Raw genomic sequence first — 19,172 nt, forward strand, 5'->3', positions numbered from 1 at the left:
TGGTATATGTAAAAACATCCTGGAGATCTTCTAAAACTGCTATTTCTAATTACGCAAAATAATCTAACAATCCTCTGTTTCTGGAAGGATCAAACCTATAATAACTTCTCTATACATGCTTAGATTGACTTCACACAATTCTGAACAATTTGTAAGATGCAGTTTTTAATAGCATAAGAGCAACTGTAAAACACTATACATAGTAGCAGACTTAAGTTATATATTAAATGTATCTAATCAAAATATATTATGCTTTTAAAAAGTCCTTACAGTTCTTCATTGTTGAACCCATATAAATCTTAACACAGTCAAGCTAAACATTATAATGGGTATCTTGATCATAACATAGACTTAATTGTGTATCAAAATCAATGATCAAACTTCATGTTCATTTTTGTCACCATTTATAATATTTGGCACTAATCGTTGTACTGTAACAATCAAATAAAATGAATAAAGTAATCACTTAAATAATTTAAGTTAGGAGTGCTCACAAAATACGACATGATTATTAAGTTAATTAATAATAATTAATTAACTTTTAATTATAAAAGAATAATTATTAAATAACTTATATTTTCTATACTGGACACATCTGGTATTACACCTTTTACATATCATACCAACAAATGCATACATTAGATTTAGGCTTTATGCTGTAATCGGATTGTAACTAATGTTAAATGATAAACTTGTGCTTGCAAGTGGGTACAAAGTGCACATACTACAATAGTGTGGCAATGGCGTTGCCACGGTTTCAGACATAAGATTTTTCTTTCATAATCTTATGAGTATTAGCAGCTACAAGAATCGGTTGTGCAAAAGTCTATGGTGAGACAGCAAGTGGCAAGTCTTGCCATTATTAAAGGAAATGATTTTAATAATGATATAAAATGTTTCATCTGTCCACTGCCTCTCAGTCTTGTAGAGGTTTTGATGGTCCATTCCAATCGATGTATCACTACAAAAGACAAAGCAATATGAGCATAAAACAATGATCTGGACCAATGACACAATTAGCCGTTAACTAGTGTTTCACATTCTGTGGTTGGTGGTGTGTAGTTACAAATGAAACTACAAAAGGAAAGAACAAAACTTAATACTGACCAAGTACACATCTAGACCCGACTCGGGTGTGCTTGCCTGTGAATTTGAGGTTGGAAGAGCACTATCATCCAAAGCAAGAGTCGAGGTGGACGCTCTGTGATCTCTATGAAAAACAACACATTGTTCTTGACCAGTCAAATAGAAGCCTAAGCCTAAAATTATTTATCAGTAGTTGTATAAAGCGGAAGAAAAGTCTAAAATATGGAAGTTTGGTATTGTCTCTTTAGTCAACTTAGTGATTCTTTGGTGTGTCGGCTGAACAAACACCTGCTCTCTGAGTCTGCTTCCTGTTCACACTTATCATCTAAAGAGGAAGAAGAAGAAATGGTGTTCACGGAAAACGCTGGATGGATGCTGGTGGTGGTTAGAATGACACCAGTTGTCTGAGAGCAGCTCGGATCTGTTGAAGAGAGGCAGTTTTGTTTTAGTTTTAATACTTTTTTAATAAAATATATGTGTTTTAAATGAACTCTTTTCATTTCACTGAGATTGCTACAAAGCATTATGGGATTGCCATAAAGTCATCACGTCTTAAACCAGACTAAACCACTTAAAAAAATATATATACATTTGCAACACGAAAGATTCAACTTGTAAAACAAGCACCTGCATCATCAAGGTTTTCAAGACTTTGTGCCTTCCTATCTAAACTCTCTTCTTTCAAGGTTGACAGAGCTTCCTGTGAGGCCGACCTACATGGCCGGATAGAGTTTTTCTTCCTTCTAGAGGAGGCGCCACGGAGTGCTAAAACCATGAAAAAAAAAGAGATGATCAAGCATTTAAAACGTGTTCTTATGAGATCAAATAAAAACCATAAACAACAAGGAGGCGTCAAACTTACGATGGATCTTTTTAAATACGGTGCTGCCCATGAACTTCAGGAATCTGTCAGCATAGAAATTAGGTCTGTGGACGGATACTGTGTCCTGTAGCACACAACATTTAAAAGAGGCATAAATCAAAATAATGTCAAAGGGGAGTAGAAATGTTTTGTAAGAATAAATACGTACGCCATCGTGCACCAGAGCCTTCCAAGAGTGCTCAACCTTTTTTATAAATCTGTTTTAGAGAATGCAAAGATTTTAACAAACCAGCAAACCTAAAGTGTTCTTATATTCGATCGGCATGTGGTTTATACCTGTACGACTGCAGAATGTCAATGATGCCCAAAAAGATCAGTAACTTCTCATCTTTGTGTTTAGCAGGGATGCCACCCATTCTAGAACCAACAACAAATGTTTAAACAAATCTAAAAGCAGTCAAAACAATTATTTATTACAACTATTTATTTATTACTAATTCATAAATAATTAATTTAAATGGAAAGCAAAATGTTTTTGTAATTCTTGTGGAAGGATCCTTTCACCTCTTGTTTTGGATAGATAACAAATAAACCCTAAATCTGTCATATAGTGTGATAGCAAAAAAAAGGGGGATAATTTACAGACAGCCGGTTGTTAGTTATCACAGAAATGAGACCCCGACAGTGTGAACAGGGGCTTATATTGAGATAACAGATGGCTGCTTGTACATTATCCCACTTATCACATGGCTACTTGCCACATGCTAAAAAAACTGGACATGAAATGAGAATTAGAATTATTTTATAAGCTCATTTTTACCGATTGCAGAGCTTTGGTTTTAAGGTAAGAAACGACGTTCAAATGTCACGAAAAGCCAATTTTGTTAAATCATTTTTAAGTATAACGTCATATATGTTATTAAAAGATACATTTACAAATCATTTGTCAAAAACACCTGTGAAAATGATTTGCTGCATCCGGGTTACCGTGTGTTATTCGTTTTGAGTGTTGTTTTCTGGAAAAAATTACCCTGCAAATGTCGCTGCTGGTCAATCAGAATCAAGCATTCCGATGAGCCATGTAATAATATCAAATAATAAAGTATTAAAAGTTTGTTATCTTAATTTTGCTACGTCACACCATAGTACTTGTGTAGGGTATGTGTAGGGTATGTTGTCCAAACATTTGTCAACAACCTGTTTGGTTTTATTTGCATTCTATCTTTCTTTCCCATGTGTCTTCTCCCCTTCTTTTCTCATTAATACAGTACATAAATAATTGTACTTCTTGTTTTTAAAGTCTTTTAATAAATTTGCCAGTACTAGTCATTAAATGTTTCCTGTTAAATCCCTTGTTTTATTGCTTCTTTATTTTCTGCTTTTCCAGCAACCAAACTCCCCCAAGACTCACGAGTCATCGTCTGTGTCAGTGAGCACCTCAGCAGCTTTTCCGTCTCCTTGAATTGATTCCAAAGCCGTGGAGTACAAGACCTTCTGCCCACCCTGACGTTTACTGTCGCCTCTGCCTCCTCTCCCCCTCATCTTCCTATCCAGAACATGGATTCCCAGCAACAAACTATAGTCCATAATCTTAAAGCTCTCCAGCACCTGTGCAACATAATGCATAAATATAATGACCACAAAACATTCAAACCAAAGATTTCTGTACGCTTTACTTAATAACTCAACCAACCCGGCAATCTCTCTGAAGCGTCTTCATAAGAGCGTTGTATGTGTCTGCATCAAAATAAAGACCGTCGAACATCTCCTGGAAGTCCAGGTCTTTAAAGGTTGCAGAGGTTTTGGCACGCTCTTTCCGTGATGCTCTGCGTTTGTACGTGGAGCCTTTAAGGTCATATTTGTAGTGCATTCTTAAAGACCGGGGCAGGACATTGTTCATCACCACTAAACGGATATTGACACCACCACACTGGATGCAGTAGAGCCCGTAAAACTTTGGGAGAAGTGTCCTTGGATTTTGATTCAGATTCTGCAATTACAAGTATGGATAGGTCAGTATCACGCTTCAAAACACAATGAGTTCAGAATTTCACGCACGAGTCAAAATCTACATGTATTTACTGTGATGGCTTCTTAGGTGAGTGGATATCTGGGGCTTAGCCCCAGTGGCGGTTTTAGGCACGGGCGAACCGGGCAGCCGCCCGGGGCGCCAAATTTTCACGACACGTGGGGGGCGGCACAAGCACTTGAAAAAGAAAAATAATCCGCGCTGCAAAGCAGGTTTCTATTATGTATAATATAACTGTCTGTGTGGGGAATTGGCAAATCGCCGCCCCTGCTTGCTGAGAAGCAGAGCTGTGTGAAAACTGTAAAGGGGAGGGGCTGATCCCCTGATGGACAGTTCACCTCTCCCAAATGGAGCGGACAAGGAGGGGGGCCCATTTAGTGGGCTAAAATCAGTCACACCTTGACTTTCTTCTAAATAACGCACATTTCATTCATAATTTTAAAGCACAGGCCTATTTTTCCACGTTTTTTTTCTGCATTGTGTGTGAAATGGCTAATAAAAAAAGTTAATCCAAAACGATTATGTGGAGGTGAAGTGGTTTAGTCTTGATTGTCGAGTGCCAGATAAACATGAAAGCGATGGAGAGAAAAAGGTTTAAGCCGTCAGGTGCCCAATATAAGAAAAAATCAAAGTAGAAGCGGAGAAAGGAGCAAAAGATAAAGGTATGTAACTACGTTCTCTCTCTATGATTACGGTGACGTTATCCATCATCAATGAAGGGCTAATGTTAATGGGTGGTAACGTTAACTCTTACGTTTGTTAGCCTTCTTGCTATGATGCTTATACAACAATAATTCGGTCTTAACTCAACAAACACGAGATCTAATTTCACCATAAGATTGTGCTTTGCAACAAAACTGTTACAAGTAAAGTTATTATTTATTTCCATCATTGGGGTTAATGTTGGGCCCTGTAATTAGCCAACGAAATTAACATATGTCTGGATGTGTTCAAAGGCAAACATTTGCTATAACTCTGTTGCGTGACAAAGAATATAATTTGAGGCAGTAACCAAGGAGCTAATTGTTCCTCCCTTAGATTAGATTAATAAAGCGTCTAATGAGTCATGACAGACATTTGGCATGTAAGGGCATGTTTATTTAAATTTGCAATTCATAAGAGTTATACTGTAGCCTACTGTCTTTTGATGTCAATTTCAATTGCAAATTCATGGGCACTTCTAAAGTATTTTGGAGAATCCTCTGTCACTGGTCAGCCATCAAAAACCATCAGCCTCCTTGAATTTTATCACTTTTATGCATGATAAGGATCTATCAGAGATCTACCCCAACTTTTGGACTGCTCTCAGGATTACACTTACTCTGCCAGTCACTGTGGCTCAAGCAGAGAGGAGCTTTTCAAAAGTTGATCAAGTCATACCTGAGGTCAACCATGTCTCAAGAACAGCTCACTGGCCTTCCTATCATCAGTATCAATAACTCAATAGGGGGCAGATTTCGTATGATGACATTATTGATGATTTTGCATTAAGGAAGGCCAGAAAGGTCAGGTTTTAGTTTGTGTTTTCTGTTCTTAGTGCAATAGTGTAATAATTAGATTTGCTTTTGTGTGATGAAGGATTTGTGCTATTTAGAATATTTTTTCTATATTTTATTTGTATATTATTCTTAATATTTTAATGTTGTTGTTCTCTGGTCGTGTTACATCATGATACATATGTACATCATGTACATATGTTGCAACATTTATGTACATAGAGTATATTTAAGTTCTGATAACTTATACTGATTTGTGCAGAATTGTGTTTTTAAAATGTTCTGTTGAAGGATTTGTGCAATTGAGAAATATAAGGTTCGTCTTACACTTATATAGTTATGGTAAAACATGGCTTTTTTTCTCTCGGATGGGTGGGAGTAGATGGGGGGGCACCCAGAGCGGATCTCGCCCGGGGAGTGATTCAATGTAGAAACGCCACTGCTTAGCCCAGAGACCTCCACATATGTGTTCGTATACAGTGGCGTAGCAAGTCAGGTCCGGGCCCATGTGCAAAAGCTTTTAACGGGGCACCTCTGTCTGTTCGCGACCGCGTTGCGCATTACTGGACATCGGTCATTTACCTCAGGTTTGTTATTTAAATGTTAATGTGCATCAATCGCGGTCAAATAGTAACAGCAGACCCCAGGGAGCTCAAACTACTAAGCGCCAGAAAGAGGGGAAAACATTGGCGCTAATAGCCCTGTGGTAAGTGCGCTGACATTACAGTTCACGTCAAAAGTTTTACTTTAAAAAGAGAAAAAAAACGACGCAGCCAGTGTTTTGCACGTGTTTTTACAAAAAACATGTGAATGGCCTTAACTTTTCTATGATAAAACAGTTATCAAACATTAAACATTTAGCTACTTTTAGCCATTTTCAAATATTTTGTTGAAAATAAATGATGATTGGATGATTTGATATGTAGTGTGAATGTAGTTCGGCAAACAGTGAATTCGATCTTGCACTCATATGTAGCGTCAGTACTACTTGTCAGTAGTAGTCAGTACTTGCCACAGGAGCTGCTGAGAGAGTAGCATCGTCTTTCCAAGAAGAAGGACCCACTCACATTTGTCCATGGGTAGACACGCAAAAGACGTAAAATGTAAACGGCCCCTAAGTGATTCGTACACGGCATAATAATAAAACAATTGGGAGCTTCAACCCCCTTAGCCCACCCCTAGCGCCGCCACTGCATGTAAGTATATGCTTTGTATTCTATGATCATATATCCCCCAAACACAGAGGATGCCTACCTGACGAACCTAGTGAAACCTTGGACATCTTTGCCTCTATTCATATTCTTGACTGCTCCCCCTGTCGTGCATAAGGTGTAGGAAATGTCCTATTGGGCAATTAAACTGTGTTGAAATAGTGGGTCTTTAACACCTAGTCTTTATCAAAACATTTGAAAAATGGCTGAAAGGTGTTTAATAATAAAGTGTATGGTAAGATAAGGGGTACACCATAAAACTATACAGTATATATAAGTACAATATACATATACAATATATATACAAACTATGTGAAGAGCCTTGCCATCATATCCAGGAAATAAGAACGTAAATTTGAGTAAAATCACAGGCTTCCCTTATCCCGTGGGAATGCGCCACATGAAATAAAGATGTGGGGAGGTCATTTCTAAATCACACGAGGTGCCCAGATAATACCTATCCTGTGCGAATAAGGTTTATTTTGTACAGCCTTTAAGGGGCGGTTTTCTGGACAGGGATGACCTTAAACCAGGACCAGGCCCTAATTTAATTACGACATTTAAGTAGTTTTATAAACATGCCTCCCAAAAAACATTAATTCTGTGCATTTTGAGACAACAAATATTTTAAGATATGTCAGTGCAAGTTGTTTTAAATTTGCACAGATCTAACATTGAATTTCTAACATTAATCCCTGACTTGGAAACCGTGCCACTTTAAATGAGCCAGGCAGAATGGATTTGGGAAGCAGAAGCATGATAGTCAAGGCTATGGCTAAAAAGCGAAATTGAGCTTGATTTATCAAACACTCCTCAAGTGAAGTGGATTTGAATGACAGAGCATTTTGCTAAATGAGAAACGCTAAAAGTAAGTGGGTCGAAAATCAGTGGTCTTAAAAAGTGAGTGCATACTATTCCACCCACATACAAAGGTTACGACGACTGTGGTTTATTGTTTGTTATTTGATAGAGCATTTAGACCCGGAAATGGCCAGCCTTAACAAGGGGATAGTAGATAGCAAGTAAAAAGCACAGTTGTAAAGAATAAGAACATGTCACTTGGCAACCGTCCCACAGGGAAACTATATGTTCCCATTAGTAGCATAACATTTTATTGTGGTACCTACTGTATGCAATAAATAAACAAAATGTGCTTTAACTGTAGTAGTTGTATCTGTATGTGTGAGTAGGCCTATGTTCAATTGTTATTAAGAATTCATGTATGTTGAAATACATTTTCCGTTAAATCTATAGTGTAGTTCTAAAAACGACTGTATTTCCTGGAGAGAAATTGTATTACAGTAAGAGTGCAGTAAAATATTGCCATGTGTTGATAAAGTGCAGCTTGTTGAAGAACTGTGTGTGTGGTTTACCATGTAGTAACCAGGAAGTAACTTCTGTAGAAATTCTGCTTCTTTGTGCTGCACAGTTTTTATGATGAACTCATCATCACTGGTTAAGTAAAACCAAGAACTACTTGCTCCAGGGTTTGACAGCTCAATCAGAGGCTCTTTACAAATAGAGTACTGCGGATCAAAAAGAAAAAATAAATATTAGAAACAAACAAAATATGAAGATAATCTACCAACACTGATGCACGTGGGTCAATCTCAGGAAACCTTTGTTGCATTCAAAATGGGATATATCGCCAAAGTCTGTATACGGAGGTCGTGCCACTCGGAGACCATGTTTGCAACGCATTTGGGCAGCTATTTACATCATAGCATGTCCACAGTCCAATCTACGTGAATGGGGGAAGGCATATATTTCTAAAATCGCTTAAACTGCACCAAAAATCACCCTTTTCAAGGTCGCCTCATCTACTGAACCTGCGCACAGGCTGGCAAGCGCCTCACGAGAGCCGGTCTTGACTGATTAACGATTGGCTCGTTTTACTGTAAGGCGGGACTTCCTCCGCTAAAGAGGCCATATGGAGCCATTTATATGGACCATTTATTGTAACGGCAGTGGCGCATCTTGTTATTACTAATATCTTTGATATTGCCCTCCGAAAGGCCCTTCAGTAACGGGACACCATACACAACATCTCTCCTAATAACATTGTTTTTTTGCTCCTTTTGCCAAGAGAATTTTAAACGGACACATTAAGAAATACAATTGCATTTTTGTTGTCTAGCGTTTACACATCAAGAGCTTTACTCTTCGAAGGGAGTAGGGCATAGGGATGATCACTTTGGAATGGAACGCAGGGCTCGTTATATCTCCATCATCCACAGGACACTTAATACATTTGACTGTAACATTACTTTATACATATTGGTCTTAGGGTTAGTAACAATAAATAACTGTTACTTAATTGCATTTTAGTATTGTAACCACATATTTTTGATTGAGGCGAATAGTTTAATAATCTCCCATTGAACAACTTTCTTGATGACCATCAATATGAATAGAAAAAATATCTCTATGGTGGCACCCTTTGGTTCTGAGGTTTGAAAAAAAGATGGTATATGATCTAATTCTAGTTCAACAGTAACCTTTAACAAAAATTCTTCCTGAACTTCCTGGACTTTTCAGGCACAAATGGCCATCATTCCATTCTATTGAAGAGAATATAAAAGTCATCTGACATGTAGTGTATTTATCATTATGTCATTATAAAAGTTTCTCTTACCAGGTAGTCATCTGGTTTAATTCCGAAGAGCTCCCGAAAGTAGCGGAAAGCCAGAGGCGCATATGTTTTCAAGCGAAAGTCAGGATAGTGGTGAGCTGGGGTCAGATTACTGCCTTCACTGAAAAACACAATGTTTTAAACCCATAATGTTGCAGTATTATTCCAAAAACCTAGCATGCTGCCTTTTTAACTTTTTTCTGCATCATATGCTCCTGATAAAAAGGCTATTACAAAGGTAAGCATGTTTCCCTGAACTACTATTTAAGCAATTATAAATTTTACAAGCTATTGACCTGTTCACACAAGTAGTGTTCAAACAAAGTGCTACATGGATATTAAGTACCTGGGAAGAAAGGCACTCTCAACAACGTAAAAGTCTTGCATGAGAACATCTCTGTCTGGTTTGGAGGTTAAATTGCCAACTGTGTATCCAATGCCAAGCTGAATGGCCCCTCTCAAGGCTTCTGCTGTGGGCTAGAGCCAAACATTCACACATTTAATGTAAATAAGGGCCTTTGATCATGGTCAGAGAAAACAGACACATACAGGAAGAGGATCTGTCAGTGTGTAGAGATAAAGGTTACTACCATCAGTGCTACACAGGCAAGGAAGTCAAAGGCTTAGTTAAGTCACATTTAGTGGTTAGATTGTACATTTACAGGAAGATGTTGCTCTAAGAGTTTTTAAATAAAATAAAAATACTTACACCTCTGAGACGTCATTTTTGCTATTTCGAATGAACCTTATATGCCATCTAGCTAGGTAACTTTAATATGGGGACACATTTAAGTCAGCACAATTTCGTTGACTGGCCCCAAACTCTTACTGTACTTGTTTACGTACACAAAAAAAGACATTAGGAAGAATTTTGGAGATAGAAATGTCATTTTTGAGATGATTGAGAAAACTAAGTACAGTAAGAGTACACAACATGGCATATAGTTATAGTATGGTCATCATTAGGCAACAGCAACTGGGAAAACACCATTTGAGACCGCAGGAATGACAAATCAGAGTGGGATGTGGAGAAATCAAATCCCACCTAATCCCAAAAGAGCTCATGGCACAAATGCTACATTGTGCCTCGGGGAGAGAAAAACATGTTGGGCTGGACAGAATTAATCTATAAGCGGCCCAAGACCTAGAAACAGGCCACACCAAACACCACAGATAAAGTAATACAAAGTAATACAGATACAAATTAATAAAATCTCCGATTTTAAAAATCAAAATCCTGTTTTTTGTGTTATCATGTTTTTTTTATTGTGTTAGTTAACTGTATTTAAACTGCAGTTTGATTGATAGTATATAATAAAAAATATATAAAAGTATAGGATTTGGATAAAGTGATAATTAGAATACAGAGTAAAAACATGATTTAAATGAGTATTTACTGTAATTATGCAAAATGTAGGTCGCTTTGGACAAAAGGGTCTTTCAAAATGCACGAATATTAATGTAAAAGAAATGCTGAAAACACAAATGATCTAAAAAATTATGAAATAGAAACCTAAATACATTTTACATCTGGACAATGTCTGTGTGTAAAAAGGTCTAACATCTAACATAACTGTACATGTTAGCCAAGCTAAAGTTGCGGAATTCTTAAATATTTTAAATCGTAGTAAATCTTGTTTCTTGGGTCTAACTTTTCTGGTCGAGCCACTAAGAAATTAAATAAATACAATTTATAACTAACTGTGATACATCTCCCAACAGATAAAACTATAATTCGCTTTATAACTCATGTACTGTACCTTTTTGTGGTCTTTGCCGGCAGTTTTTTGAGGTCTTCCACCTCCAGTGTCATCCGATGTTGAATTCATCTGGTATTCAAAGTAAAAAATAAGATTAAAATCTAATATTACGTTCTAATATTACTAGGCCCCAAAAATTACCAGTTTATTAAAAGTACTACTAAATAGAATAAAGTGTTTATAAGCATAGCCTCATTTGTTGAAGCGTGCATTGTGCATTATCAGACAGGAAATGAAGAACTGCAATGTTCCTGTTCTTGTTGTAGATCAAAGCTGCTGATGCAAGAAATGCAACTGTACAGCACTTCAGAAGAAATGTGAGCGTCATGTTTCCTCCTGACATTAAACGTTTACAGCATTTGAGGTAAAATCTCACAAAAGTTAGAGAAGTTTGCAGTTCTGTTTTTATAATAATGTTTTTAACATACAAAGAAAGCAAATGCTTCTCTTTATTACATAACATCACTTTATGCAAATAACCTATTTGTTTGTTTATATATGGGTGAGTCTCACAAAAATAGTCATCATTGGAATATAACATTAGTCTTATATAGTATCATTTACAGAATTCTTGTAGAAATATATACATATAAGTTTTACAGTCACAATAAAAAGATTCCCCTGTTTTATCATGTATTCTCTACTTCACACCAGAACAGTTCTCCTTACCTTGTACACCGCTCTCTTGTTCATTGGAGCCACTGCATACCCCGCTCAATATGACTTCAATCGTCTAGTACAGTAGAAAAAAATAGCAAATAATTGGTGAGGGACTAATACTGAATGTGGAAGACGTGAAGGAAATGGAGTGATAGTGAAAGTAAACAAAAAGGAAAGAATATGTTTATGAGGGGGAGGATAGAGGTTACAGAGCAGCTATAAATACACGCATGAAGCACGCTATTTTGAGATGTGCTCTGAGTAAAGATTGGTTGCTCCAAAAGTTACTTAATACAAAACAGCGAATGTTATAATAGAGACTCTGTGAGATATTCAAATCCATTTGGTGATGCATGACATCTATACAACCTTTGTGCTCATTTCTCAAATCATCTGATCCAAAGAAATGTTCCTAGTTGAATGCATGTTATGGTGTATCTACAGAAGCTTAGAACATTGGGAAAATAATACTATTTACAACTAAAATAATAGCAAACTTTTAAGGATTTTGTGAAGAATTTATCAGAGTTCTATAACAAAAATAAAGCCAAATATATATATAGCCAAATAAAGTGCACGCTTGTATGTCTTATATTTGTACCACAACTGCTGTTGATAAATATTAAACCTGGCTCATATTATACCTTGAACAAAGCAATACATATTAAAGGTTTTTACATTTTAGAAATTGCAGGTGCATTACCTCAAGACCCCAAGAGAATAATTTTTAGCTTGTGATTTGTCCACTTTCCTCGCATTAATGGATGTTGAGAGCACTTGTAGACGTCGGTGAAACTCAGGAGCCCATGTTTGGCTGTTTGTGACACAGCCGTCCCTGCTAAAAAATACAAATGAATTGCACATACCTTAGCAGCAGCAGCAGTAACAGTAACAAACTACAAATGCCATATAGTTGGGAAAGTCTCCTACTGTAAAGCTCTTCCTTGACAGGCTGTTTAACCTTTAACACCAAAGAAGACGGACTAGCAACAGTTAGTCATGAAATCGTTCCTAAGAAGGTCGGTTTCGCATGTCACTGCCCACAAAACAAACAAACAATCGCAGCAGAGTACGTAACGCTGCAGAAAGGTAAGACGGATATGGCTTAAGGCGCTATTGTTTTCACTGCTTTGCTTTTTTGGTCGGTCACATATCCATGTCAGCACTGCAGGTGATTATACTGTGCAGGGCAAAGTTCTAAACATTATATAAGCAGAGTTTATGAACAACTTTGTTTAAATTTTACATCTAAGATAATTGGGACAGTTTTTTCTAAAATAAACATACAAAAAGTGTCTTAAGGGGGTTGCAAATCGGATGTAGATGCAGTGCAGTGCAGCCCAATTGTTTGAAAAAAGAAACCATTCGGCGCCTTACGGCAGCGCTCCACTACGACTCTGGACGCTGTTCTGAGTCCTACAGCGACACAGCGCGCCACACACATAATTTAAGGTTCAATTTTTTATTTAAACTCCAACTTCCAATAACCTATATAGCGCAATATAAAGCTCATTGTGTTAGCCAGTGTGAAATATATTATAATGTTGCATGCTTTTTTTTTACTAGCTGCACCCTAGTAACTACCCAGAACACCACCATCATAACAACCACTTTTCATCATCCAAGCGCTCATAGTGACAAATTAAAAAGCACTAAGGGCAAGATAAACTGTTCACAATCATTTTATTGCAATAATATTACTGCAAGTACTTATGCTATATGTCATGGCCCAAGGCTTTCCCACTAGCTTTCATGCCCCTTAATTCCATGACCCACAGATTGCACAACTGATCTGCAATTCGTGGAAAACAAACCAGTAATATCAAATCCGATCCCAAATCTGAAAATCTCTCTCCACATATAACCAACCAGATGCAATGGACAGCTTCCAACAAATAAATGAGACCACACAAAACATATAGCCAAAGTAAAAGCCGGATGTTCTCTTTGGTAACTCAAGGTTCTAATCCCGTTTCTAGTCAGGGATCAAATGGTTTGCCAAAAATAAGAATATTTGAAATCCAAATCACAGGACAACGGCATCTGCATTGCTAAAAGTTGCTCAAATCCAATAAAATACACAGCAGCCTTGTGTTGATATCACATCACCATCACACCCAGCCTGCTCTGAAACAATAGGTCTTTATCAGTCAGGAGAGGCATGTGTTTGCATTTGGTGTGGAGTGAACACATTGTAAATGACACATGACGTGAAACTTATCACATGACCAGCTCATATCACCTCTGTAAACACGATAGATCAAAAGAATTGACCACTTTGTTGAATGCTAAAGATTTAAACAGGATACAAACTGAATGGAAGCAAAATGGGTTCAGCTGAGTGCAGGCGTTTTAATGGTGGCTTTGATAAATGTCTATTTATTTCATAGGATTAAGCAACCTGTAAACTGTAAATGACAGAAAAAGTAAAAGTTCTGGCATGAAACTCTAAATGGCGCAGTCCAATAGTCTAAACTAATTGAACATAATGATTTTACCACACAGTGCAGCTGATTGGTTCTTCTGTATCGGCAGCCAATGAGCTTGCTGCTCAACATTTGAATCTTGGCTTGTGATTGTTGTAGGCAGCAGCGTGCTTCAGAAAGCCTCCTCCTTCCCCAGCTCCACAAGTATAGATCTGCTATTAGGTGGTCATGTACGCTATACTGGGTTTATTCATATATGTTATATATGTAGCATTCCTTACATGCACAATGCAGCATGTTGTGGATGTATTGGCAGTAGCAAAATGTACAGCAGCAGCGTAGCAGATCTATTACACCAAGACCAAATACAATTACATGTCATTTACACTACCATGCTAAACCCCTTCGAGAGTTGTCAGGACAGAACTTTACTAACACCCTAAAATGTTTTGAAATGAATGAAACCATTTTAACCACAGGGAAATTGCTCCATCCACTCACAAACACTGTTGCAGTGACACGCAAAGCTTAAAGGGGTGATTTCATGGAAAACAGTGTTTTTTCATGATTAAATGCTAAAATCGGTTCTCTTGCGCATCTGCCAACTCAGGAAACGTGAAAAAAGACAAATCATTAACTTTTTATTTGAGCCTATCTCTGCACGCCTGTGAGAAAACTAGCGCCTAAGAAATCACTCTCTCAATGATGTAAGCAGCCGTTCTTATTATAATATTTCCGCCCCTTGTTCTGAACGGTCCATCCATTGCGCCACCGCCATAGTTGTTTTCCCATGTGTGAAGTTCCAACACCATGGCAAAAGTAGCAAAGCCTAGAAACTGTTCTGTTGTTGGCTGCACAGACCAACACAGAACACTGCTCCCAGCCTCACAGGAGACAAGTGTCACGGGTTCGTGCAGGGAACACTCCGAACCAGCAGATAACAAAACAGGTTTCTTTAATTAAATAGCGAAAAAGGAAATGCGGCAAACACACGACACCATGAACATTCACAATACTGGACAAGGAATACAATCAGGAGTAGAACTTAAATACAACAGATAACGAGGGATCAACGGGTGCTGGGGATCAACTAATAACGAGGAACAGGTAAAAACAAGCAAGGGACAATCGGGAATGTGACAATACTGCGTCCTGGAGACTCATCGAGGATGCAGGGTACAAGACGAGTCTCCAGGACGTTGGGGTGCCAGCCGATCGGGAGGCCTGGAGGGTGTAGGCTGCTCGGGAGAACTAGAGGGTGGCCAATCGGGCCATCCCACCCGTATGACACCCCCTCAAAAGAAAATTGGGCTTAGTCGCATACGGGGAGGCCTGGACGGGACCGACTGCAAGGCCTCTGGAAGGCCGGACGGGACCGGCTGGAGGGGCTCTGGAAGGCCAGACAGGACCGGCTCCGAGAGCAATAAATAGCCGGAAGGGATCGGCTCGAGGGAAACTGGACAGCCGGACGGGACCGGCTCCGACAGCAAGGGACAAACGGGAATGTGACAACAAGAGAGCAATGGATTTATTTAGTTTTCAATGGAAATCATCCACACTGAACCAGGCAAAGCTGCAAATAAAGACATTGTAAGTACAGGTATTTTTAAGTAAGACCCCAGGGACCTGTGGCAACTTATCAAAAGTAGATAAAATGTCAGTGTGACACGTTTTTCCATTCACTATTAGAAAGGAATGTCTTTGGGTGGTAAACAAGCGACGGGATTGTACTGTGTAACGTTAATTTGACTTTGAGAAATAGCGATGCGTTTGTGTTGAGTATATTCACTTCAGAAATCTATGTGTCGCGAATGGCGCCGGGGGAAACAGGTGTGCTTATTGAAAACAATGTGTTTGGAGTTCAAAGACGAGACCTTGTTATTATCAACATACACAAAAACATGTACATCTACACATATACCTGAACAAGTAGGCAATGACCATAGACAAAGACAAACGTATATAGTACAAAGCACAAAGCAGTTGACACATTTTTGGCACAAATGGAACCCCATATGAAAAAAACAGTAGAGAAGCAGTTTCTGAAATACTTAAAGATGGGATAACACATGCAGTTTCTGCAAATATCTTATTAATCTTGAGTACCTAGACAATAGTTTTGCATACTTCGTATCTTAGAAAAGTATTTAGTTTGATCAAATTTATAAAAGAGATAGTACATCCTTGCATTATCCCTTCGTGTTGTCTACATTATACATGTACGTGCCGATTGCCAACAAAATGCAGACATATGACTAATCACTTGGGGTTCAGTAGAGGTGGAGGAATGGCCAAAAGTCCATTATAATTCTATATCTTATACCATACTTTAAATAATTTAATTGCTCACCATAGTTAAAATGTAGGCAAATTAAGAAAATTTACTGAAGATATCAGATTAAGTTCTCAAAATGAGATTTATTATTTATTTATCTTCTGGCTATAACATATGTATACAGTAGGAAGATAGACAACATGTATAACAATGTAGTATGAATATATGCAGAAACAAGTGCAGTATATGACTGGTCACTGGTATTCATGGGGTCTGTTCAAGTTCAAGTTCAAGTTTGAAATGTGGCTCACAGGACCACGGTGCTATATCAGCACAGACATACAACCATGAAGTAAAACACTATGAACCTATACACAACTAACCTACTGACAGATTTTGACTATAAATATACTATATATAAATGTTAACCTATGCATAGACTGAAAAATCATACTATACAAACTATACGAATGCTTCACATAGTCTGTATTGTAGGTCTTTACTTTATCGCTCATCACTCTTTATTAGATGAGAATTTTTAGTGTGTTACGACTCTGTCTTTAGGTTTGTTTATTCTGGCTAGCCATGGGCAGATATGAGATTTGACCGTATGATAACCTTTGGCAAAAAGTGTCAAAGTTTCATGGTATTGCCATTACAACAGTAAAATGTGTTATTTTCAAATGTCTGTGTATACAAACAACTTTTCAACTGGGCACAAACAAATTTTATTTTTAACCAACATTCTTAAAACATATGGTAAAAACTTGTCCGGTAAAAATAAAGCCTTAAAATTATAATACTCTTCCAAAAAATTATTTTTGTCACAGCCCAGATATCAAGCCTAAAAATCAAACATTGCATAACATAACCTTAGGAACGGTATCACAGAAAATTGTAGTGGTTTTGAAACTTTGCCATCACGACAAAGCGCTCATGCGGCGAGCATCATCGCGCATTTCAACGGAAATTTCAGATTGGCTCGCCTGAATTTAAACATTTTTAAAACTATTAACAGCTTCACAAAGCAATCAGAATTCTGAAATATGTATTGAGAATGAGCTTTTTTTAAGCGGGGACTGGAGCGGATCACAAAACTACAGACTGAAAGAAGGTCAAAAGAATATTTGACACGCACAGATCAACACTACATTTGTTCACAAGTTGACCATGTTTAGCATGAGACTCCAGCACGTTTAACAGTGTAAAGAAGTCAGATTGCATGAAATAAAATGGAACCACATCTTTAAACTTTCCAATTCTGTTGCTTGGGTTTAACCAAAGCAGATCCACTTTTCATGTCTATACAGTATGTCTGTTTCTGCAGCAGTTTGTTCTTGGTTGGAGCAAATGAACAGGTTATAAAGTGTCCTTATAACATGTATACTAGCAGTTGTCCTACTATCTAGATATCAACCTCATATCAGCCATTATTGGTCGACCACTCATAATGGCAGCATATCCGATACGGTCATCGGATAAAACCTCTCTATAACCACCAGCACCACAACAACAAAGGCAACTTCAATTTCTCATCTAATATGCAAAAATATATGTAGATAAGTCTCCAAACAAAAAGGGTTTTTAAGGAAGTCAATTTCCCTGGACGACTTTCCCAACGTTCCTTAAAGGGCAGCCCAGTTTAGTCACTAGGTTTGTACCAGTTAAGTTTGAATATAAACATGGAGTATTATAACTATTATAGGCCTATATATGCCTGTGGAGTGTAACAAATAAAATATACATAAAGTACAGAACAGAGTATTTGAACTCACATAAATTAAGCAAAAAATCTAAATATGTTTGAAACGAATATATTTACATTTACGCATTTAGCGTACAAAGCGACTTACGTTGCAATATACTATACATTTCTTTCTGAGTGCAGTTACTGGGATCAAACCCACGACCTTGACGTTGCTAGCGCCAAGCTTTCAACACTAAGCTACAGGAAAGCACAGTACGAAGAAACACAAAAATACAGATATATAAAAGCATAAAGTTTACTTCATTTAACGTTTTAAACGTTTTGTCCTACATAATGAAAGGTTTTCCCCCATAATTTAGCTGCTGTGAGCGTGAACGTACAAGTTAAATGTTAAATATTAACTGTTATTCGCCTACACAACAAAGCACTAAGTGCTAATGTGAAAGAAAAGTACACGGAGCTTACCTTCAGTCTGTCTTCCTCAATTAAAGATGTTTTAGGTAATAAATATAGTTCACAAAGTCGCAGTTTGTTTCTCAGTCATTTGAGAGTGCGTCGAGCTTAGCTTCCTTTTGACTGTCAAACTGTCTCCGCGCACGCGCTGGCGCTCGTATGGATTTGACACGCAACGGAGTGTTGCTGATACATCGCGATATACTTTCGTGTTTATATACAGTGCCTGTCGCTCAGCGAAGCATTTGTTTGCAATGCACAGGACATGGGTTCTTTTTTTAGATCACGTAAAGTCTGATAATAAAATGCATTGAGCGTTTGCCTATATCGCTTTGGATAAACATTTATAATGCATATACATATTTATAAATCTCATTGTTACAACTGCACGTATCATAATGCACACACGGAACTAAACAGAACCACAAAGATGCAGCACTAAAATGAAAGATAGCTTATAGAAATCATCAAGTTGGCCGTTGTTCAGAGATGGAAATTAGGTCACTGTGTATCAGGTCGTATCACTATCATACAGTATTTTCTCTCTTATTAAATGTTGCATTAGGCTTACGATTAAACTAGTACATGGACATACAGTATACTTCTTTAGCTT

At 37.6% G+C, this 19,172-nt stretch overlaps 1 protein-coding gene across 5 annotated transcripts; it reads right to left on the minus strand.

Annotated features, from left to right (window-relative positions):
* Positions 1-141: 141 nt before the first annotated feature.
* Positions 142-18,701, minus strand: pip5k1ba (phosphatidylinositol-4-phosphate 5-kinase, type I, beta a). Of its 5 annotated transcripts, XM_056737117.1 has the most exons (16): positions 12,628-12,873; positions 12,401-12,535; positions 11,707-11,770; positions 11,038-11,106; positions 9,624-9,754; positions 9,281-9,398; positions 8,019-8,171; positions 3,603-3,899; positions 3,321-3,517; positions 2,246-2,326; positions 2,118-2,166; positions 1,949-2,033; positions 1,714-1,851; positions 1,375-1,507; positions 1,108-1,210; positions 144-961 (listed from the first exon to the last, which is right to left on the minus strand). In XM_056737117.1, exons 3-16 carry the CDS (start codon positions 11,728-11,730, stop codon positions 959-961), a joined length of 1,581 nt encoding a protein of 526 aa, XP_056593095.1. In that variant the 5' UTR covers positions 11,731-11,770; positions 12,401-12,535; positions 12,628-12,873; the 3' UTR covers positions 144-958. The 5 variants fall into 5 exon arrangements, with proteins under 5 accessions (XP_056593094.1, XP_056593092.1, XP_056593093.1 ...); XM_056737116.1 differs by having other exon boundaries at positions 142-961; positions 1,144-1,210; positions 1,949-2,166; positions 12,628-12,881; XM_056737114.1 differs by lacking the exon at positions 12,628-12,873 and adding an exon at positions 18,572-18,701 and having other exon boundaries at positions 143-961; positions 1,949-2,166.
* Between the last annotated feature and the right edge of the window lie 471 nt (positions 18,702-19,172).

The sequence above is a fragment of the Triplophysa dalaica genome, chromosome 22, assembly GCF_015846415.1.
Source record: "Triplophysa dalaica isolate WHDGS20190420 chromosome 22, ASM1584641v1, whole genome shotgun sequence".
Classification (NCBI taxonomy): Eukaryota; Metazoa; Chordata; class Actinopteri; order Cypriniformes; family Nemacheilidae; genus Triplophysa; species Triplophysa dalaica.

Bases quoted from the DNA above. Each gene is read 5' to 3' on its own strand.
- pip5k1ba (XM_056737114.1), bottom strand. From the start codon at position 11,730: ATGAACAAGAGAGCGGTGTACAAG. The intron at 11,107-11,706 runs GTAAGGAGAACT...TTTGAATACCAG, and splicing joins ACAAGAGAGCGGTGTACAAG to ATGAATTCAACATCGGATGA. The intron at 3,518-3,602 runs GTTGGTTGAGTT...TATGTTGCACAG, and splicing joins CGCTTCAGAGAGATTGCCGG to GTGCTGGAGAGCTTTAAGAT.